Below are 24,460 nucleotides of genomic sequence, written 5' to 3'. Positions count from 1 at the left end.
TTGTTGTATAAGGTAAGAAGTACATGTTTCAAGAATGGTGTTCAGAATATTCAAACATTAACTTTTATAGGATCATGTATCATCGGGCTCTCTTCTACAAAACTTTGGAAATCAATTTTTCTTATGGCCTTATGGCACTGTAACCTAGACAACGTCTTTTACAAAATGATGTTACGAGAAAAATGACCTCTGAAAATTTGTGAATGTGGCCCTTGCCTATTTAAGCTGGATAGGTAGTTTGAGGAATTTTGTTCATGTAAGTAAATTATAACACACGCACTTATAATATAATTTTACCAAGAATTCCTGCTTGATTCATTTATTTATTTATTTATTTGATTGGCGTTTTATGCCGTACTCAAGAATATTTCACTTATACGACGGCGGCCAGTATTATGGTGGGAGAAAACCGGGCACAGCCCAGGGGAAACCCACGACCATCCACAGGTTGTTGGCAGACCTTCCCACGTACGGCCGGAGAGGAAGCCAGCATGAGCTGGACTTGAACTCACAGCGACCGCATCGGTGAGAGGATCCTCGGTCATTGCGCTGTGCTAGCATGCTAACCGACTAAGCCACGAAGGCCACGTTTGATTCATAAACCCCTCAATGACTATAAATTTTGTCCGTGACCAGATTTCCTGATTCTGAGAATTCTACTGATTTTAATTAAGCGTTTTGAGGTTTGCTTGGAACATGGGATGATATTCTACTGGACAGTACCAAAAACAATATTTTGTGACATTTACTTGCCTATAATAAATGCAATTTTGCGAGTTCATTTAGAGTATTTTAGGGTATGTTAAAATTAGGGTATGTTAAAATTCCTGTTAGACATTGCTGGCCCCACGTTACACATGGCTATTTGTTGATTCTCATTTAATTTTCAATATTCAGGAATTTATTCATTTATATATGATGGGAGTCAGTCTCATGGGTAGAGCAAATAGGAAATGCCCCTGGTAATTAAACCATCAACCTTTGGCAAGTTACTGACAAACTTTCCCATGTATGACATACATATTTCCTTGCCATAGGAATGGGGGAGAAGTGGTCTTCAATTAACCTTTAGGGGCCTCCGTGGCTCAGTTGGTTAGCCCGCTAGCGCAGCGTAATGACCCAGGAGCCTCTCACCAATGCGGTCGCTGTGAGTTCAAGTAAAACTCATGCTGGCTTCTTCTCCAGCCGTACGTGGGAAGGTCTGCCAGCAACCTGCGGATGGTCGTGGGTTTCCCCAGGCCCGGTCTCTTCCACCATAATGCTGGCTGCCGTCGTATAAGTGAAATATTCTTGAGTACAGCGTGAAACACCAATCAAATAAATAAATAAATAAATAAATCAGTGAACCTGAAGGATATATCTGCATGTTCCCACTTATGCCTTCCAAACTCTGTTTTGCCTTTTAACCATAGCCTGCATGTGGCACAGTGTTTTCACGTTTCCAGTTGCTCTTACCACTGTCTCGTTAAAAATTCTGTATTTACAGAGTTACCAATCATATCAGAAAGAAATGCCTGCGATCATTTTGGTCTACTGTAATTCTTCAACCTTCTCGCATGCTTGCAAGGTATTTACTCAAGCATATTCTGAAGGCATTATTCTGTGTTCACTGATAAAATTATACTTTTGTGACGCCCTGAAACTGGGCAATACAACAAATGTGGTTTTGTCTCCAAAATGAAATTAAAAATGTCCATAAATTGTGTTGAAATTTACTCTTTCATATGCGAAAGGTTGAGGAATTAGGGCATATGTATTTTCACTCCTCTTCTTAAATAGGTCAGTCATATCATTTCTTGTCCTTTCAAGATAAAGGCAGTCAAGCCCGAGACTGAACCTTCACCTCAAGTGCCTTTAATCGCTTCACGGTAAGAGTCATTTCTACACATATTATCACTAAGCCATATGTCCGTCTCTGAAGAAAGATGGTTTTAAGTGTTATGTTTTCTGCCAATGCTCTCGGTTCACCACAAGGCTTTCAAACACAATTAAACCAAACACTGTAATTTTCATTTTCCAACTCAAGAGTTTAATTTTCGCTTTTTAATTACCACATGCTATAGTTACGTAGTTTAGGTTCAAATTGATCAATGTTTTATGCCAAACACCAGTATAACACCATGGACAGCATGCCATGCATATCTACTGAATTCTGGAGCATCCATTTCACAGAGCAGCTCACTGGTAAAAAATCCATTTCTCCCCAGGGTATAGCACATTGCACATTGAAAAAAATTATCACGTGTCTTGTTTCCCACAGCAACGTACGATTCTCCATAGCACCCTAAATATAATAGTAAAATCATTTCATCCGCTTTGATATACTGTACCTCATTTAATAGTGTGGGTACATAAAAGTCATGTTCGATTTTCCACATCTCTCAGACAGGAATGGACTCTTTCATAAACATGTGTGTGAACGTGGCTAAATCTGGGGAGCTAGGGTCTTCCCACAGGCTGTTCTACAGCGATGTGTCATGGATGCTTTGTGCTGACGTCACGTCCTGCAGACGCAACTATAGAATCCCTCACATGTCATCATATTGTTCTCTTCGCCTTTTACAGTGTGTAGTCAACAATTTGCGCACATCCACATTGGCATTGTCTCAAAATAACCACAGGATCTATTTCCGATGCAACCGCAGACCTTCCCAGTAAGGCGGTTATCACCAAGTTTGGTCAGCCAGGGGAATTGATTGATAACTGGTTATGAATGGTCTGAAATTACGCTACTTGTGTCATTCAGCAGAATACAGCACAACTATCAGTTTGCGTGAGCCACATATTGCCGCGCAAAGACAGCAGGATCAGGTGCAACTGGCCACAGTCTGCAATATACCAGGGAATACACAACGGAGGTTATGCATGCCAGCATTCCACTTTATCTTGTCGGTTGGGGTGTCAACTTATCATGCTTCACTGTATTAGGAAAATGATGTTAAAAGACAATATTCAAAATGAAAACGGAAAATTTCAATTCAAATTCAAGTGACAACCAAACACATTTGAGAATAAACATTAAATAACAGGAGAGTCAAAGTTATATTTAATCTACACGCACATGTGGCTGGGTGATGTCTTGAGTGCTGCAATTTTAAAATCAATTTAATTCCCAGAAATTGCAAGAATGTTCTGAGACATCTCCAATTCATTAATTCCTAATATCATTCACTGAAACTGATTAGGGAATGGTTCATAACAATTTTCCGAAATTTAATTTTTTAAATCTCTGGATATCCTGATCTAAAGACAACAAAAAGGACAAAATTGTTTACTTCTAAAGGAGAAGTTGTTTACCAACTGTGAAGGAGCAGACTGATTCTGAGATGTTAACTTCGCAAAGTTTCCCCATGGTTTACAGTGAAACACTGGGGGATAACCATTTCTTGAAGCCAACAAATAATTCTCACCCATCCCCCGCGAAATGTTCCCCTTCCCTCATGAGGAATGAGACAGGATTAACTTGCTTTTTGAATATTATTTTGTAACTCCAGTTTACTTCCATGAAAGCCTTTGTTGATGTTAACTTGGAGAAGTGGGAGGGACAAATTACAAGCCCTCTGTATCCCTGACATCCGCCTTCGAAGCAATTTCATTGGCTGATTAATCCACCAATCCTGAAGCAGACACTCCCAAAGGCAACGACTGGTTGGTTTTAAGTCCATATATGGCACTCATCATTACTCACAAATAATAAATTGGTTAAATGTTTCTTACATAACATTATATTGCAAGAGAAAAATCAATTTTTCTAATTAGTTACACCCTCAAGAAAAAAATGGAGAACATTAAAAGCCAGCCCACAATAACAAAACCTTCCAAATCAAGCATTCTGACTGGCCACTGCAAAACTGTTGTCAGACATAAATAGCTGTATCCTGAAACTTCGCTGGCTTATTTGATGGCTTAGAAAGAAACTAAAAGACTACTACTCCTGTCAGATGAAACAAAAAATGTGATTGGCCAATCCTATAATCTCACGCCAACAGAAACCTCTGGAACAGACCAATCGACTCCAAGAACACTGCACAGGCAGTGCAACAATGAATAAACAGAACTTCATAACCTACTTTTCTTGGAAATAAGTTGGCCCTTCTCATTTTCTGATAATGAATACAAACCTCAAACACAGCGGCTTTTCTAGTTTTGAAAGCGTATTTTTGCTGGCTTTTTTTTTTCATTCTTACTTTGGATGTTTTCATTGCCATACTGACTTTGACCAAAAATTTCATCCATGACTAAATTACTCTGACCCCTGATCTTAAAAAGGTGTTTTGAGATATGTTTAGAAGGTAAGATGAGACCCTTTCGGGATATAAAATAAACTCAATGTAAGTATATATATTAAGTTTCAGCAGCAAAAGTAATATTTTATCGCCTTTATTTTTCTCTAAAATGCATTTTTTACACAAAGTTTCAGGGTCAATGCAGCCCAAGCACAAAAATTTAGATCTTTTCTGATAAGCTACTGATTGCACTGAGGTTAGACTCTTGGATGAACCTACTGACCTCATTATTTAGGGTAGTGCACCAAATGACCTTTTGCCAAGGTCAATAAAGGTGGACCAGTGACAGGCCAGTCAAACAGGGTATGTAACAAGTTATGTAACAAGTGTGATTGGACAAGTTGTTAATGGTCACTTGTGGTCATCATAGCCCCTGCTGAATGACCGAAGGAATCTCCATATATATGTACACAATCATGTCAGCTCAAACGGCAAACTGAAGTCATCAGTTGTAAGTGCTTAAAATGCCAAACTCAGAACAGGAAAGAACTAAAATTGTATTTGGTACATTGTTGAGTGGTAAAAAGAATCAGTGTGCATTTTAATTGTAGCTGTTATTACTTGACTCAAGTCCTAAGACATTATGACTTATATCGTAAGACACTTGTTAAATTACGAGCGCAGCTTATATTTCCCCTAGTTTTTTCAGGTATTCATTTCTCCTGCAATGTAATGTAGAGTTATAATTATATTGTACAGTCCTCCAGTCAAAATCACACACATTTTTTACAGCAATGTGGCTTAGCGATAAGATTCTCACATAATTAGGGCAAAAGTAAAAAACTTTTATCATTATTAGCAGCATAATGATAAAGCAAGTACTGAAATTTAAATAAATAAACTGAAAATAATCAGCAGCTAACAATCTGCCTTGGCAAATGGCTCTAAACACGCCATAGACTAAAACATGTTAAAATTACAGCTGTATTTATGATCAGTTGCTCTTTCGTTACCTTGTTAAAGCATGCAGAAAAAAAAATCACTAATAATCATAAATTACAACAGTTTTTGGTTTGTTTTATATCCATAGGTTCCAAGTGGTATCCTTGCCATTCAGCATTTTTAACAAAACCATTGACTAGTTCAAATGTTGATATCATAATTGACTTGCGGACAGTCATGACCATAGGTACTGAACTTCAAAGCCATTGTATAATACCATGAACACGTAGATGGATAATTACTCCTTCAAAAATAACACCACTGTTGGTTGACCACAACAGATCTATCTGAGCGACACATGTATCTTTAATTATTGTAGGCTAAGAAGATCAATATTGAATAGGCCATAAATCATAAGACTCACTGTCCACCCACTGGGTAAATTTCATCTATTCCCCTCCCTCATTCCCACCACCACCTCCCTCCCTCGGGACACGATGTGCAAATGTGGTCTACACGAAGAGATATCTTTTATATTGAACTAATAGGTCTGGAAGCATTTTCAGATATCAAAAGCCACAAAGAACAAAAATCCCTTCAACACCTCGAGGGACGAATCTTTTCTTGCTCATCCAGGCGGCTCAGATTGTTATATAGCACTACACTGTTAGCCAGGAGATCTCCCTGCTGGCACTGGATGGAGACTGACATCACGCAGTCACGACCACTGCCCATTTCCCAGATGGTCAACCTTCACAATCAGCATGAATAATTGAACTTAAACACACACTGTCATCAATCTTTGTCCGGTTGAAGCAATTTCTTCCTTCATATTAATACCCATCACTAATATCAAAACAAAAGAAAAGTCTACAAATAGACATCTGTAGACAGCAACTAGGTAATATTTTTATTTGTCCTGATTGTGTTTTGTTTTATCCAGCTGCCCATGGACAGGTTGCATTCACAATTGACCTTAACACAACATAATGAAGTGTCATTTGTAGACTACATGCTCTGGTAGTGCCATAATTATTCTTGTTCTGGACAGCCTCTAGATAATATCGTAACATGTTCTGGATACAATGCCATTTGCCCAAAGCTTTTTACCATTTTCCCAGGGTATCATGCCATCCTATCCTGGGTATAATGTCAGTTATCTGAGGTACAATGTAATTTGTCTGAGGTATAATGTCATTTGTCTGGGTACAATGTAATTTGTCTGAGGTATAATGTCATTTATCCTGGGTACAATATAATTTGTCTGACGTATAATATCATTCGTACTGAGTACATTGTCATTTGTCTATGTAATGTTATCCTTTGTCCTGGATGTAATGTCATTTGTCCCGAGTATAATGTAAGTTGTGCAAGGTATAATGTCATTCGTCTGAGGTATAATAACATTTGTCCTGATCATAATGTCAATTGTCTATGTAATGTTATCATTTGTCCTGGGTGTAATGTCATTTGCTCAGGGTATAATGCCATGTGTATTGGGTGTAATAGCATGTATAAATGATGTAATTTGTCCAAGGCATGCTGCCATTTGTCCTTAGTGTAATGTATATAATGTCATTTATTTAGCACACGCTATGATCTGTTCTACAAACAATGTAATTTGTCCTACATATAATGTTATATGTCCTAGGAGTAATTCCATTTGCTCTGGGAGTAATATCATTTGTCCGGGGTATGTTACCATTTGTTCATATACATGTAGCACTGCTGATCCATATTATGGCTTCACTTGTTCCTGAGTGGAATACCTTTGCCAGGTTCTTTTTTCATTTGTACCCATCTATTTGTTTTCAACTAATAATGTTTATCTGTGTCTAGAATAATCATCCAGTGTTCAGCTGGCAGACACAAACAGGACCGTAAAACCCAACCATCACAGTTCACTATCAGCATGAAATGCATTTTCAACAGGGGGAAATTTTGAAATGTTTTTTCCTATGTCCAATTAATGAGGAAATCAGTGACGCAAACAAAATTCAGATGGCGAGAAACAAATGTAAACAACTCGTCAAGATTTACCGCGTAAAATTAGGTTAAAGACGTAAACTGTAACGCACTGGGGAAACCAGGTCAATTTTACGTTGAGAAAAAAAGCAGGTCACTTCATGTAATGCTACGAAAACGAGCCCATGCAACAGCAGTTTACTGTCCATCTTAATCTTAACACAGAATGTCTTAATTATTTACCACGCTTCTTTATAAATTAAAAGAATACTGAAAAGAATACTGAATAAAACCTCGATAAGGAAAGAGACAAATCTGGAAATATAATTTTCCATACAAACATGCAACAACTGGTTGATAACTTTACCATTTTGGGTCAGATTGTATATATTTAATTCAGAACAAGTCTTTAAATACATACACTATCTATCTATATATAATATATGCAATTATCAAATAGATGACAATCACATATATCAGCCTTTCTTCTCAAGCCTGAATTTCACTAAACCATAACATGCAGTTAATAACAAACAAGAGTGTGAAGAAACGTCCATGTTGACAAACATAAATCTTCACTGAAGTATATACTACGTGGAGGGCTATTTTCATTGATCCCCATTGGATGATGTAGTGACCAATAAGGGCTATCAAGGATATGCGTTAACAGGGATGGTTCTCAGGGTGGAGTATCTTCAGTGTGAATGACCCACATCCATGACAGTTCGAACAATGAGGTTGCAATTAACGTCGGTCTATGTTGTCTGTGCGAAAATCAAAACAGCTTTAATTAGGGACTATCTGTTCAATCAATGTATTTGTAACAGTAACAGGCCTTAATATCAAAGCACAACTGCTACTAATGCAGGGAGAGTAGCGTCTCATATGTGGTCATTTTGTTTGTTGTAATTTGATCAGATACTTCCTTGTGTGGTTGTGACCTGAAAAATACTAATAATTAATATAACAAGGCTGGGCTGTTGAAAATGACCTAAAATCCGGTTCAGGACCAAGCTGTTCATTTTGCTGGATTCTGAGATCACAAATGATCCTGAAAAAAATGTTTTGAGGATCTTTTTTTCTTTTAAAAGATTGGATCATACCCTACTGGAACAACGCATGTTTTTTGAATCAAAAGTAATATTTCAACATTTATTTCTCTCAAAATGGCAGTTTTCAGGCAAAATTTGCTATTATTAACTATATTCTATTAGAATTACATTCAGTACTTATCCTACTTTCTCTCTACATTATGGGCTTACACAGTTGAAGGAATAAACTGCAGTTCGACAATGGCATTTTATAGCAGCTGCAAGAAGACATCTTATAAGGCTGAATTCTTTTCAAATGCGTCTGATGAGCATGGATGAATGAGTGATTGTGGTTTAATGCCACATTGACAGTACTACAACAAAATTGCGTAGCACAACAAAATTGCGTACCATGACTTTATAGATGCAAATGCTTATGCATGATTACCATTTGGAGTCAAGATTTTTTCAAGAGTTGTCAATTAAATGGAAGACAATAACTGGGAAGCATCAGATTTAACTTCATTCTCACCTGAATACAGGTGAAACAGATTGTTAGTGTTGCATTTACAGCCATCATGCAGTTCCACAGACAAAAATATTAACCATATATGTAAGCAAATAAATACAAAACAGGTGGTTCTGATTTTAATTTTCATAACCACAGTTTATGTTGTTGTCTTAAAGTACTTAGTTTCAATAAAGTATCTTTAAAACAAAGACCAATTCATATTTTATAAGTCTGCGTACATCAAAACAATAATGCGAAGGCGTGATTCAGATTGATAAACAATGTATCCCCAAGCTGTGGGTCTTCATTTGGATTAAAATGCGCTCTTATCGCCTCTTATTACCCCACCCCCCACCCCCATCACTAACCACCCCTGCCTCCCTCCCTCCCTCCAGGCGCTTACTCATGTCCCTTGTCTGTCTACAGGCATATATATATCTGACCACTAACACATTAGTGAAATAATCCTGCGTAAAACATAAGCCAAACACAAAATCATATGAAATTCCTGCCTGCCTTGTTACACCTCCTACACCTTAGCCAGGTAAGTTGTTGATTACAGGTAAACTGGACTTATTCCTCGAGGCTTGACGGCTGTCTTGCCTGACTCATCCCACTGGGATGCCCTCCCCCAGGGCAAACACGTGTGAAATAGACGAAGCAATATACCTCAGACCTGACCATCCTTCAGCAATGCACAGTTAAAGTAGCATATATACTGTCTCCCAGGTATTGTTTACATCACAGTAATGTGACACCACTTTACTATGACCACAAGGTATGATGGAGCACATCTGATTTCACATGTGTACACCACACTTCATGGATTTACAGCTCGTACATGTTTATAGGGATTCCTTAATGAATGCTTTAATGTACATACTCGGTATACTTTTGTTGTTCTTCAAACCCACCCAAGATTCTTTGTTCTATCAGTCTATTATGGGTCGAGGAAACTGGAGTAAAGCTGTGATGTCCTCTGGCAATTTACTGGCAAACTACTCACAGGGGCGATCCATGTCTTACTGGTGGAAGGCAAACCATCTCCAGTGAACTTCATGAAAGACTACACAAAAAAGCAATGTCCACCAATACTGCCACCAAGGCCCAGGGTAGAATGGAAGTAGGGCTATGCTGCATACGCATAAATACTTTATTTACATATGATATCATACAGATGTTTAAATTTGTGTTTTGCAATAGATTCAGGACTCTTCTTACTCGCTGTTTATTTATTTACTTGATTGGTGTTTTACGCTGTACTCAAGAATATTTCACTTATACGACGGCAGCCAGCATTATGGTGGGAGGAAACCGGGCAGAGCCCGAGGGAACTTATTCCTTGTAACATTACTGGTGGTTTCTCTTGGCTTAATTGGTAGAACTACAGAAAACGGCTTTGGAGGTATGTGAAACTTGCCAAAGGTTGGTGCTTACAACACGCACTCTATAAAACTGACTTCCATTGTATACTGAAAAATTCTTGAGCACTTACGGCATTACACCACAACCAAATAAATAAATCAATCAATCAATCAGGGTCAGAAAGGGTAACGTGCCACCAATTTCAGAATCAATTGGTATCAATTATACCGATAATACAATATATGCATATACTGCACCTAGTTCAGGTGCACCCAGGGTTACATGTTATATGTAGAGCACAAAATTAACAATGTTTCCCAGTTCCATTACCTAAACTATAAAGTAGATTATGTAACATCTCAGTTAGAAGAAAACAATCAAAAAAATTGAAATTAGATTTAGTATGCTTCAACGTGTGTCTTGACGAAGAAAACACATTCATTTTATTCTAAACTCTTAGAAAAATTCAATGTAGCTTTAATTTGCAGCTTTACGATAATAACAGTTACACTCAGTTGAGTCATAAAGGCCAGGGCTTCTGTCAGACACATACTGCGAGATGAACTACTTGTAAGTGCAGTTGCACTCATGACCATATTTCCATGCTTGATCAGACACAAATGAGACATGCACTTAGCTATGTAAACATAACAGAACTAAAACTTGCTTTACATGTGTATCAGTTATCTACTTGTGTACAGGTATAAAATTAAAAAAAAAAGCAAAATAAATGTTATAAAATATTATAATCGGGGGTTGGTATGAGACCAGGCATCAGAAGGACGCTTTTTTGATTAAATAAAACTTCTAAATTTTAAACATTACCCTAATCACTTAAAACTTGAATCAAGAATATCCAGGCTTTGGAGGCTGTGGACACTTTTTTGATTCCCATCCAGGAACTTAATCAGAATCCCAAGGTAACCCTAAGAAAGTGTCCCTTATAAATTTCTAGGCCCATCAGTCAAAGCCCCTCTTCACAGCTAAATGTAGGCCCCCTCAGTCACCTTCCCAGGTGATCAAGTTAGGACCCCCTGGGGTAGGGCCCGAGAGTAGGCCTCACAGCCACTTTCTGACTCAGTATTTGCCTCAGCCACTCCTCTCCATCCCTACTTCTCCAACTTCCATCCACGCCTATAGGAGAAGTCTGAGAGGGTTGGACAGAGTACGCATGCATCAGCACGCATGAAAGCCAGCACATACCAGCCACACCAAGTCCTACACCCAGGTCAAACCTCACGCGACTACGTTTACTATCAGCCTCCAATTGTAAACCCACTATCGTACGCTCACAGACAGCTTCTTCGCAAGTTGACTCAGCACGCATGCACCAGCCTACACAAACACGTCCACATGTAGCCCGGAGGCTGACGATGTTGCAAGATGAAGCTAACTCAATAGACATGCGAGCAGACTTGATTGTCTCCATCAACCACAATTTACTACAACCTTACTCTCAGTTATTCTCCCGTTACCCTATTTATTCTTGACCTATTCTCCCTTCATAATATTGTAGAGCAATACAATTATATACCTACTAGCATTTATATCTTTTTTAGTTTTTAAATACTTCTTGATACCACTTTATTCAGATGAATCAGGATGTTTGACCTACTCTAAGCTACAGTATAGCTTTAATGGGCGTTCCTAAGGATATATGTGCTTCATCTATCACTGGTCAGAAGACTGGTAAAAGGACATTGCGCAATACTACAGTAGGCTGGATTGAGCACCCACTGCTTTAACCTAATTGTTTTACATTCACGTATAAGTACAGCATGACAAGTCCTCTCAACCCTAATCATGAATTTCCCTCTCATATTACTGTATTACTATACTCTTTTTGCGTGTTTACATCATGTTCATTTAAGCAAGGGTACTTGTAATAAATAAATAAATATATATATATATATATATATATATATATATATATATATATATATATGTATGTATATATATATATATATGTATCCTTCTGTGCTATACAAACAAGAGTGATTAGGTTCTGTAGTTTTGAAGTGATGTCCTTTTTCCACTTTCACAAAACTTCATAAGTCACATTTCTCATAACTGTTTTCTTAAACGACAGTTGTCTAGGTTATGGTTCCACAAGGTAACGTCATTTACATGAAAAGTTATGAAAAACTGATTTACGAAGTTTTGAGAAAGTGAGCCAAGAACTTGACCAAACCAGTCATTTCATCTTGAAAAAATCATTCAAGTCAACTGATACATGTATTTCATCATATACTGGTTTTTCATTAGTTTTAGATGTATATAAATAGGTTATACGCTTAGACAAAATCAAATTAATCCATTCATTAATCAATAAAACTGTAACTATGCACTGATCCAAACAAGAAAGAAGAGTTATAATGATAGAAATAGTTAGCAGAATGTTGAAAACACAATGTAGCCTATTGGCTATATGAACAAGTCAGAACTAACTTTCACACACTTAACAAACACACGGATTAAGCAACAACTAATCAATCAATCAATCATCAATCTACAAATGCTTGACATGTCTGGCACAGGTACATGTATTCCAGTCTCCATAGCTTCCGGCAATACAGAAAAGGACTGATCAGGGCTACCCGTTTAACACGATTATAGCCCTGATTTACTGCGACCTTCAGATCATCCAGGGGTCACTGAGGGCATTGTGTTACATAACCCGTGCCTTAAACCCAGCACTAATCTTAGGAGAAGTTTAAAATCCCAAAGGCACATTGAGCCTCCCTGTCTACTGCTTACAGGACAATTCACCTTTACATGGCTTGACCTCAGTGCAGGCTAAGATGGCTCTTACCTCTGTAATAAGGTTAGCCCTAAATGTTACTCTGATCTCGACATCTCTGCAAATACACGTACAGAAAAAAAGAAATCCATTCCACAATACACATGTAGCTACAGACATGCACACTGGTGCATGTTTTCAAAAATCTATAGCTGGTGCAATGGTTTTTAAACTGAATTCTGAACAAAACTGGTATGGTAATTGTTTTCAAACTTCAACCATATGTCCAGGATACATGTACATGTAAATCTTCAATTTTTTTGACTTAAAGTAATTTTTTCAGTGAAATTTATGCATGCAATTATTCTAAAAATGACTTTAAAGATCCAAGCTTCTCGAAACCGTGCAAATTATTTCTCTATATCCGATAGTTCTCTCAGAATGTTTCAAAATACTTGTTGAAATGGCTGAAGAGTTAGAATTCATGAATTAACATGACCACTATTATTTCAATTTCAAAATTTACAGGTATCAATGGCAGCAGCAAATATAACAATATCAGTCCACTTCCTCTCCTGCATAAATATAAGAGCAACTTTGATCACATTCTCATCAACAAGGTCACAATCATGAAAATTACGCAAATGTACAAATAACCTATATGACCTAAAATGTCAACCACAAAAATGCATTTTTAGAGGTAAATTAATGTTACAAAATATTACATTTTTTAAGTAATATTATCCCAAGTTCCAAACAATCCTCAAAACACCTTTCTAAAATCAATAGAATCAGGAAAAATGGGCACGTTAGAAAAGGATGAAATTTAGGGTCACAACTCTTTAGCATCTATTATATTTATTTATTTAATAATATTCTTGTTTATCAGCATACTCAAGAATTTTTCAGTTATACGATGGTGGTCAGTTTTATTTGAGGAGACCAAACTCCTTTGTATTTATTTATTTATTTCATTGGTGTTTTACGCCATTCTAAAGAATATTTCACTTATACAACGGCGGTCAGCATTATGGTGGGACTCCTTTGTAACCGACTACTATATCGGTCCTGAATGAAATGCATTTACACCTTGGCACACCTGTGTGTCACAACATCGCAAGGCTTGTGGTATATACAACGTTGAATACAGCCCAGAAATTTGACTAATTTTTCCACAACAAATAACCATCCACTAATACATGTAAGATTAGTGTATTAGAGAGTAAGGTTAGTGTATAGAAAGATGGTTACCAGGCAGACCATGAAGCTAACTCATAAAGTACTCAGGTTTTAAGGAGAGAACTACAAAACAAGTCAACCAGGATCTGCCTGAATGCTCAGGAAAACGATAAGCCTACAAGCTTAATAACAACCTTCCTGTTTCTTAGTAAAATAGCCACTTCTTCCACATAATACAATTAAATTGCACAGTTTGATTTCACACCATCTTGCCCATGCAGCCGGTAACGTTCATACAAAAGAACATGCACAGAAGAAATGCATCTTCTAATCCTCATACATATCTGCATGTACTTGCTCATGCTAATGAATGTTCACTGAGTGCATTCATAATTTAAGAAATCTTACATAATTTTGGGGGGTTTTTTGCCTTTTTTTTGTTGCTGCATGATGAAGGACAGCAAACAAATCCTGTTTGTATATATTTAATATAGATGGCAGATTTAAATGTTTTATATCACACAGGTTAGAATCTTACTGGTTTACTTATTTATTTATTTATATGATTGGTGTTTTACACTGTAGTCAAGAATACTTCACTTATAGGACGGCGGCCAGCATTATGGTGGGAGGAAACCGGGCTCTAACCAAGGCCATCCACAGATTACTGGCAGACCTTCCCACTTACAGATTCTCACTGATGTGTCATATAATTTTGCTTGTTTGAAGAAATGGACCATCTTACACCGCAGTGCATAATGCTATTTTATAAGGGTTTGTAATTCCCTAATGCCTAGAAGCACAGGCTCAATTCTGTCTATCACTGTTTAAGAAAGCTTCTATAGGTTTCATAGGCATGTACCACGATGAATACAATTTAGAGATTTATAATAATTGATCACAGTTATACAACAAGCTTTAGCCTCAAACTTTGCAGCAAGAAAAAACGCTACTTGAGTTAGATAATGATCGAGAAATCTCCAAAATATTCATTTTCTACATTTTATCATTTTTTTAACAAAAAAAAGAAATAAATCAAAAAAAATTTCGAACAGATTGTACACTACTCACCATGTCAGCTTTGTCAATAATGTTATATTGTAATGCAGTTCAGACTGGCCAATTCACAATACTTATCAATGATCATTTATCATATATTTTTTCTATTTCATTTGTCATGTTTGTGAGATTCCTCGTACCCAGCTTGTGGTTTTTTTGTCAGGACCTGTCAGGTCTAAAGTGTGCCACTCACAGAAAAAGGCAAAGTGAAAATGTTTGACCAGATAAATGTTTTAGAAGTGTGTCACTATGGCCTGGCTGGCCATTTTTTCAAACATGCTGGTGCCCCTATCCTCTTAAACAAATTACAAGGTCCAGTGGACACTCTCTGAGGCTGGAGGTGCCTTTCAGCTGGGGAGTGGGGGTAGAAATCTAGAAATCTGTTAAAATGTGATTAATGAACTGGACAAAAAGCTTCCGCTAGAGAGAACTTCTGTCCACACATTATACATATTAAACATGTATACATACATAAAAACATCTACACTCGTCCTTATTCACAGAGCATATATCCACTCTGCTTCAATTTATTTGCCCCCCCCCACACCCAAAAAAAAAGGTCTTATTTCTACAAGAACCAGTTGCAGGCAACAATTATCGAAGACAACCTATAATTTTGAAACAGCGATTTCCATTTTCTTTTTAAAACTTATCTGCTGAGTGAGAAGAGATCAAGCTATCAATCAGAGTGCACGTGCAGGGGTCACCCGTTGTCCCTAGAGTGGACAGACCCTGCTCTATTCTTTATGTCCAGGCAAGGAACAAATAGGTGTACAGCCAATATAGTCATTACGGACAACGACGGAAAATGGCCATCAGCCGTATTGGGCCTTTCTGGTTCTTATTTTTCTTTAATTAAAATCTGAAGGACAAGATAGCATCAGTCATTAATTATATGTATGGTTCATGATTAACAGCCCCAGTTTAACCTCTCACAGTATGAGTGCTGTAGGACTATGACAGATCATACATCTGGTGTGAGGGGGGAGCTGTGATACATATAGATGGATGTCCATTGTTGTTAAAAAGGGAAAAAGGACAAATGTGTGAGGTAGGTGGAAGGGAGGGGGGAGGTGTTGTTGGTGGGGAGGGGCAAAAGAAGTAGGCAGCAAGTCATATCAGCCCTGGCTCTTTGGCCTTTCAGTGTGTGAAATCAAACACACATTTATCAGGTTATAACTAACACACAATAAATCAAAGCTTATTCCAATGGGTTTTCTGTTGACAGATCTGCATTCTGTTGATATATCTGGTACAGTTAATAACCATGTTAGCAAATAATTCAAATCTGCTTATATACCTTTTAGAGTAAAATTCAATTCGTGGGCCCATCTGTTGCTAAGTTTTATGAACACTTCTGTTGTCTTTTCATATGGCACCAACAAGAATCGCATCATATACATGCAATATACATCTTTCTGGATTGCTCTCAAATAGAATAATGCATTCTGTCTGGAAAATATGAGATAATGTTAATATTTTTACACATTATCGTTATTAATCCAGATGATTAATCAAGGAGACAGTCATTCATAACCTTCAAATCGTTCCATAAAAGATAGGAAAAAATAGAAGAAAAAAAAAACAAATTAAATGGCACTTTTTCGTACTTATGATATCATAAATGTTGAAAAACATGCAAATGTCAATTTAGAAGTGGAAGCTAAAAATCTCAACGGAGTATTCTTACATCTTACTGAACACATAACATTAAAAGATTTAGTCCTGTGACTAAAACGAGTAAGTTGTGGCAAAAATGATGCACCCAACCATTATTTTAGATTCCAGAGAGCCATTTAGAATCTTGAATAGGCCACTTTATGGATTTCTTTTTACCAAAAATGGACATATTTGGAACTGACTGGAGCGACGATAACAAATACAACAGAATCTGCCCAATACAAACATGCATGTATATCCACAAAAGTTGTGACAACTTAAGGTACTAATTACTACATGGTATTCACTCTACACTCTTTTTTTACAAGGTCTATATTTGATGAGATTGTTTTTTTATTTCTTAAAGAAGAAAAGCAGTGAGGTCAACAGAAAGATAGGCCACAGAAAACTGTATCCAAAGAACATAATGTTTAACCGGCATAGGGAAAAAGTGGTTACCACATTACAATTCAAGTTTAGCATATAAAACCCACTTTCAGAAAATATTTAAACTTTACAGGTGAAATACGGTGCTCCAAAAGAACTTGATGATAAGGCACACAACAGCGAATCTGGATAATAACAGGTACAGTGTATGTACCAGTACTCACGCTATCATGAATATCACACAAAACATTAGTAATATGGAACAGTTCCATAATGAATGCAGTAATAATCATCAATATCACACAAAGCATTAGTAATATGGAACAGTGCCATATTGCATGTAGTAATATCTTTGCTGAATCATCCTACTACAAAGTGGATAATACTCTCAATTCAGCTGAGTTAAGCAGGAAAACCTTTCATTTCCATGTGCCTATCCTGTTTTTAACCTACTTCACTCCCATCAATCCTTGTAGGTTGTTCAAGTGATAGGGGCACTGGTTGCTGTGCAGCTTGCTTAATTCGCTTTTAGCGGATACTTATATCATTTATGTAGAATCTTGTGTAACCATGAGAGAGAGTCTGGCAGCAAATGACTCGTACACTCCAACTGATCAAAAGATGCATTAAGGACAATATAAAATAAAATTAACTGAAGTTTTTCAAAGTTCAGATGCAGAACCGTTTCAATAAATTACAGTACTGTAGAAACGACATGATGGAGTGGAAAGAACAAAGTGTGTTAATATATAGACAAATCAACAGAGCCACTAAGCTCTTTTGATTCAAGAGAAAATGCTTATCTTTGAACTTCCATCAATTAATGTAACTGCGCATGGTGAAGGACAATGTCGACCAAAGACATACAGTAACAAAGAAGCTTGAAACTAATGTATCACTTCATATTCCTTTAAAATAAAACAATATATGTTATTGATTTGCTTTCTGGCAGTGAACAAATCTAAAAGCAAACGTGAGCCAAACAGTGCACACAGAAAATGGAATGGCAATGAGGGCAATGGAGATTAACAATACGTTACATCAAGCGTTTTGCCTAATAAACTTTTCACAGTTCGACTCCGCATTGTTGCTTTCAAAATGGGCTGATTGGCAGTGGGCAGGTGGAGAGTTTGGGACCACTAGCCATAACGTGTTTAAAAAGGCAGGTGGACCCATAACGGGCCTTCACAAATTCATTAAAAATCACTTTTTTGTAGTGTATTTGCAAATGAACTTTATCATTTCCAAATTAAGAGGCGATTAAACCTGTTTACATAATGATTGGTCTCTCATCCAGAGGCAAGTCTCTTTGATACGCTTGATGAATAGCATTTGAAATGCCTAGATTAACGACTTACTTGGTAATTCTGCCCGCTGGCCTTTCTTTTATCAACTGTTATGAATTGATAATTTGCTAAATCTATAACCCATTCAGAACAAAATGTCAAATAAAATGGGAAAAAGAAAGCTCACCTTCCCAGGTTCTCTGTCGAAGTCTACAAAGTCCCTGGTGGGAATTCTATCTTCTGGTTTGTCCGACCATGCATTTGCAATAAAACTTAGTTGTAAGTTTGTTCCAGTAGCAACAAATGCCTGAAATTGAAAAATTAAATATTGAGAACTGGTTTATTTGTATATGAAATAAAAAAATGTGCATATTCTGAAAAATCTCTATTTTCCTGCATTAACATCTTGGACTGTATTTTATGTATATACAAAACAAAAAGCTGTAAAATTGCCATCAAAAAACACAAAATATAGCCTATATATATAGAGACCATTTACTGATACCGGTAGGCGTACACTTGAAGCTGAAGTTCAAGCTATCATCCATCATTTCGTGAGTTGAAACGAAAAGCGGGGGACAACGTCTGTCAATCGTGTGCTTACTCAGTACGTGGTCAGCCTGACAAAATACCTTCATCCTACATCGTTCTTAAATTTAACTAACATATCACGACAAAATCGGGGAAATTTGCAGAAAAAAAGACATGTGACGGTCACTGAATGAAACATTTTCGTTGCAGTAGACCGGTGAGTGGAAGCAAGGGAGATAACTCATGGTTGATTTCCTTGTCGCAGAGCAAGCACATATCCCACTTGTTTCGTACAGGGCAACTACCAACAGTTGTGAAACAGACTGGCGTATCTTCTTTTGTCTTAATCCAGCATATATTGGCGCGCTTCCCAGAGAATTCTAATACTTTTCAAATATTTTATCACTACATTCTTCAAAATATTTTAATTATGTTCTGTTTTGAAAGAATTTTTATGCATTAGTTTTAATAACTAACAGAATAGAGGCAAAATACATAAGTTTGCTTGGCTTTAACTGAAGATGATACTCACAAGCAAGTCCATGTAGGTATTATGTTTGAAACACTTTTACACACAGACATATTAAAAATTTCAAAATCAAATTTTAAAACTGATTATTTAAGACAAATTTTGAGGTAATTATTTACCAGTCCTATGATTATTAAAAATACTGGCTACCATATTTTACATGGGATCAGATATGAAATACTGTGCCAATGTTCTAAATAAAATGTATGGATAATTTACTGCCAATTTATATTATATATCAAGTTATATATCCTTATTACACAGTTTGACACCACTGAAATTTATACAAAATGACTGTAACCAAAATATTCTAAAACTTGTTTTCAGTTTGTTTATCCTCACTTAGCGTGCTAAGCTAAGTTGTTCAAACAAGATCAAAATAAGTATAATACTTGCTTAATAAAGACAGTCTTCAATCAGGTAAATTGCTTCATATAGCATTGTTGGGCCATTATTTACCCTCTTGCAAACTAGCTCAAACAACTGTCCCGTTATAGAGTTATATGTTTGCTTTGCAGATACAAACTTGTTTGTTTGTTGTTTACTCATTTATATATAGGCAGTGTGGAAGGCTGTTGAAGCATGCTCACATCGCTGGAGGCTATATTTAGATCGGTCTGTCCAGGAAAGACGTGACAACCAGTGCATTGTTTTACACATACAAAACATGAAGAAAAAATAAAACCAGCCACAGGCATGACAGCATGGACTTACTGACGATATCTCTGAATGAAGTATCACAAAACTTAAAATTTTTTGGTTAACTTCTTTCCAAGTTGAGCAGGGTTAAGTTAATCAACTAAGCCTCTATAATGTATACAAGACGTGTATGTATATATATATATATATATATATATATATATATATATATATATATATATATATATATATGTGTGTGTGTGTGTGTGTGTGTGTGTGTGTGTGTGTGTGTGTGTAACATTAGTTTATGGCCATATAAATATGATGTAAGCACATGTAGTACCACGCCGCTCAGCTTCACTATATGAAAGCTGCTGAGCCGAAAAGTCAAGGAGTGCTGCGCTTAGCTTAGCCTGAATCCGTGTTTGTCACAAGTAGAAGTATGATGGTGTAAAAAAAGTTTTCTGAAGTTGATATATACTTACTATATCTGCGTGTCCTTCTCGACACTCGGTCTGAAATCGTATTTGTCTCTCTTCCTGGGGCCTGTCTCTAAATCCAGTGTACTTAATCTGTGAACACATAAACGAAACAAGATGATAATGTGGCAGGAACAGCTGAGAACGTGTATCGGTATTTGATCTACGCATTTAGTTCAAGCTGAACGAAATGCGGTCATGGTAGGACTTCCGGGTGATAGACAGAAAGGCAAAGTCGAATGGCTAAAAAGTTCTCGGTTTTGAAGAAAATCACTCACCTCGCTTTCTCGGCTTAGTTTCCGGAAGAGCTCATCGTTGTCAAACTTTGCTCGTTGATCCGACACTACTCTCGGCATTTTTCTATGACGGTTTTCCACTACTTCACAACACAGCGTGTTGGCTACAAATGACAGCATGCTTTCCCCTCTCCTTCATTCATTCGTATGACCACAACAATGTGAGAGAGGCCAGCGTAGACCTAAAACTTTCTGATTGGTCCCCACTTCGGAATCACGTATACGCTCCCGAACGGATTCTTCCATATATGGAATTCTCCGGGCCTTAATTCCCAGTCGGAAATGCACGTCATCCACCGAGAGATACGTGAAGATTGACACCAATCGTCATAGGCCGATAGCGACAGCCCTTCACCAAATAAGGGAAATGTTAATGAGCAAGTCATGAATATGCAGCAGATGGCCATATATGGTCACCCGTGCCCCATATAGTAAGTTTCATACCACGCCCAGGTCTACTACATCTCGCTAGCGTTATAAATAGATGTCCACAGTGATCTTCAACACAAGCGATATAAATGATTGGCGAGCGCGAGAGGCCTTACGTAGGTAGGTGCTAAAAATAGGCCGTGGCACTATTTTCTGTAGTGTCAACCTGCAGTTGGGTGCTGCAAGCGACAGGGGACGATCTCTGAAATGGGCTAAAATGAAATTTTAACCGCACTGTGAATATTCGATTGGGCGATTTGCTCCAAACCAATCCATTTCATTCCAGTTGCGGTTTGCACATTATTACATTTATCATGAATGATATCAGGAGGTAGGGCAGATGGATCAGTATCATCAGAAAACTGAGCATACGGCTTACCTTGAGTTTCGGCCGCGTATCTGACCATTTCCAGCAAATAGCAGGCCGTGGTTGTAGGCCTAATATAGTGGGCAGCATGTTGAGGGAGGCTAATACTTCGCATTCTGTCAATACTCCGATCACCCACAAAGACACAGACATTGGCCATCAACCGCGTGACGGCGTGTTTCACTGTCACACAGAGATCTATTTTGTGTACCGCTTTCACTTAATTATTACCACACCCTGCTACATTAACTTGTTTGCGACAGAGATTTTGGCTTGTGGGTCACGTAAACCGGCATGCAGTCGACTTCTTGGAGGATGTTGTTGGCTGGATGTATAATCCCCTTATATACCAGACACATGAAGAAGCACTTAAATGCGTGTTTTATTAATCGCTTAGAATTACGTCTGTATAGGCCACCGCCATGTGTGCGGTAAAGACCTAGTTCTTGCGACCAACCTTTGGAAACTAGTTGACGCGTTTGAGTTGTCTTGTAGACAAACTGATAAAAAAGGGAGTGACCAAAGAAATTGCACATGAAACACATTTCATTTAGATCATTATTTAGATATAGCCTGTAAATTACCACTGCATGGGTAGCACTCCCTTGCCTCACGTACACAGCTTTTATCCTCATTTATATAGAAGATTTCATCAATACAAGGCTGGCGACAGATACAATGGCCTGTTGTTATGGACACCTTTACCAATCCTAGCCTGTATATGATTTAAAACATCTGTTTAAAAGAATATATTCAGTCGTATATTTGTTTGTCTCTCAGTGTATATATACAGGTACTTGAAAGGAAAAAGTATGACATCGGATTTAGGGGTTCGCGTGATCTCGAGTACAACACCTCACACCACTCAGCCAGCAAAGTCTCTCCATCACTGAGGTATACAATGCATGCATGCATGGCCCGTTGCAAGTTCTAGTGATGACACGATATGAAAGTCAGAATAAACACTGAATATAAAATATATTGATCTATATACTAAACTACAAATTGAAATCGAAAAATGGACATTAAACGCACTAGCTGTAGAGTATATCTTTCATTCACGGCTACACATCCATTTAGATGGCAGAATATCGACTCGATGAAAACAAGCACCTGATTAGCGTTTTTGGCTTGATTTGGATAATATCCCACACAAACAGACACAGTTACGCATCTTCCAGCTTTCTCTACCCATAAACCCAATGCATGGCCATGCTAATGCAGATCATATACGCTATACCGTGTGTCGCATATGTGCACAACCTCAACACATTGTCGCAATATAACGGTGTAATATCCTAGCTGGGACACCGGATATTGGCATGAATGGACACCGTGGTGTTCACAAGGACACCTTGTCAAAAAGTGGACAGTATGTATGGTCAGGCGTTTGTTGGCAACAGTCAAAACAGGACTTTTCGCCGGATAGGACAGTTCCACGCATCAATGTAGAAGTAAGCCACTTGGAGTTGCAGAAAAAGAATATTTGGCAAATTCTTTTTAAATTGATTAATATGTAGGCTGGAAACACAGTTTGTAATATAATACCTGCGTACGTGCACGTTTGTAAAATCTTTAGACGTTTCTTTTGAAAGAGACATCCGTGCATTCATCATCCAAAATGGGCGTTCTGGGTTTAATAATCGCAAAACGATTTTCCAAATAACGCTCAAAACAAACCACCAAGTATTTAAAGTACGAAATTACGGTGCTCATACAAAGGGCAGTGATTACAGCGTCATTATTTACATGAAGGTATATCCACGGTAACCATTATTAAATGACGCACTATGATCGAGGACACGAAATAGTAAAAATTTGGTCCAGCGCAGATTGATGAATGTCAAGCTGTCTTTTCCCCATAGACTCATTCTCTTACCTATATTTTTAGAACTTTTCGGACTCAGTATACATGTACATACCCAGGGAAAAAAAAAGAAGAAAATATACCAAACTGTAGCATGCATGTTTTAAAAAAGTATCATGATAAGTAATCGTCTTGTTTTAAATTTTGAAAAATAAATACATCAAACCCTTCCTATAACTATACGGTGTTATCAAATTGACTAATGTTGCAGATTCGATATAAACTTCCACAGGTTGTGCGACTTTAAGTCCGGAGTCACCAGATATCTGGCGAGTTGCGGTGGACTCACATGGGCTCTGTCTGATTACCTCCGCATGCAAAAATCCTGACCGCCTTCATGCATTTATGGCGAGGGCATTGATTGCCTTGACGGAATTTTTTTTATCTGTCTCATATATACGTCATTGGTCAAGGTGATGACCTAGATTTTGCTAATATATATTTCTTGTATTTGTACGTATACAGGAATCATCCATACCATGGAATGCAAATTTGAATATTGACTGGATCGATTCTATGAAGAGATACCCGAGATATGCACGACTGATGTCTGACGGCAGTGTTTCTTGACAGTCTCGTTTTAGAAAAACATTTCTTTCTGGCATGCAATTATTTTTATCAGAACTAGCGTAGACCATTTGTTTTCGATATCTGTATTCCTTTTGACCAATCTCATATAGAATTTTTAACTTCATTCCGGTTATTTTCGATCAGAATCAAAATGTTGTTGGAATGAAATGGAACTAAATAATTCGTTATGTTAAATGACATGCAAATGTATACGTTGCCATGGTGACTCAACGGTTGACGATATGGACCACGTAACTTCCTCATCTAGCATCGCTTGATCTGAGAACGATACTGTTTTCAATATCTCTGATTCACGTATAACTCTTTTTTAGAATTTTATTTTCTATAATATATTTAATTAATATAATGGTTTTCGATCAGAATACTATCTAAGCGTAAATAA

The 24,460-nt window shown here is 37.4% G+C and overlaps 1 protein-coding gene across 1 annotated transcript in view; it reads right to left on the bottom strand.

Annotated features, from left to right (window-relative positions):
• The window catches only part of LOC135465707 (core-binding factor subunit beta-like), a 62,766-nt gene extending 41,812 nt beyond the window's left edge, over positions 1 to 20,954 (bottom strand). The window contains exons 1-3 of the mRNA XM_064743022.1: positions 20,807 to 20,954; positions 20,535 to 20,621; positions 18,538 to 18,657 (exon numbers count right to left, since the gene is read on the bottom strand). Of these exons, the coding sequence (XP_064599092.1) occupies positions 18,538 to 18,657; positions 20,535 to 20,621; positions 20,807 to 20,944 (345 nt within the window). The 5' untranslated portion in view covers positions 20,945 to 20,954. The remainder of the gene's footprint in view (positions 1 to 18,537; positions 18,658 to 20,534; positions 20,622 to 20,806) is intronic.
• Positions 20,955 to 24,460: the final 3,506 nt, after the last annotated feature.

This window comes from Liolophura sinensis, chromosome 5, assembly GCF_032854445.1.
Source record: "Liolophura sinensis isolate JHLJ2023 chromosome 5, CUHK_Ljap_v2, whole genome shotgun sequence".
Taxonomy (NCBI): domain Eukaryota; kingdom Metazoa; phylum Mollusca; class Polyplacophora; order Chitonida; family Chitonidae; genus Liolophura; species Liolophura sinensis.
The sequence above is the reverse complement of the archived record's forward strand: the minus strand, read 5'-3'. Positions and strand labels throughout refer to the sequence as shown.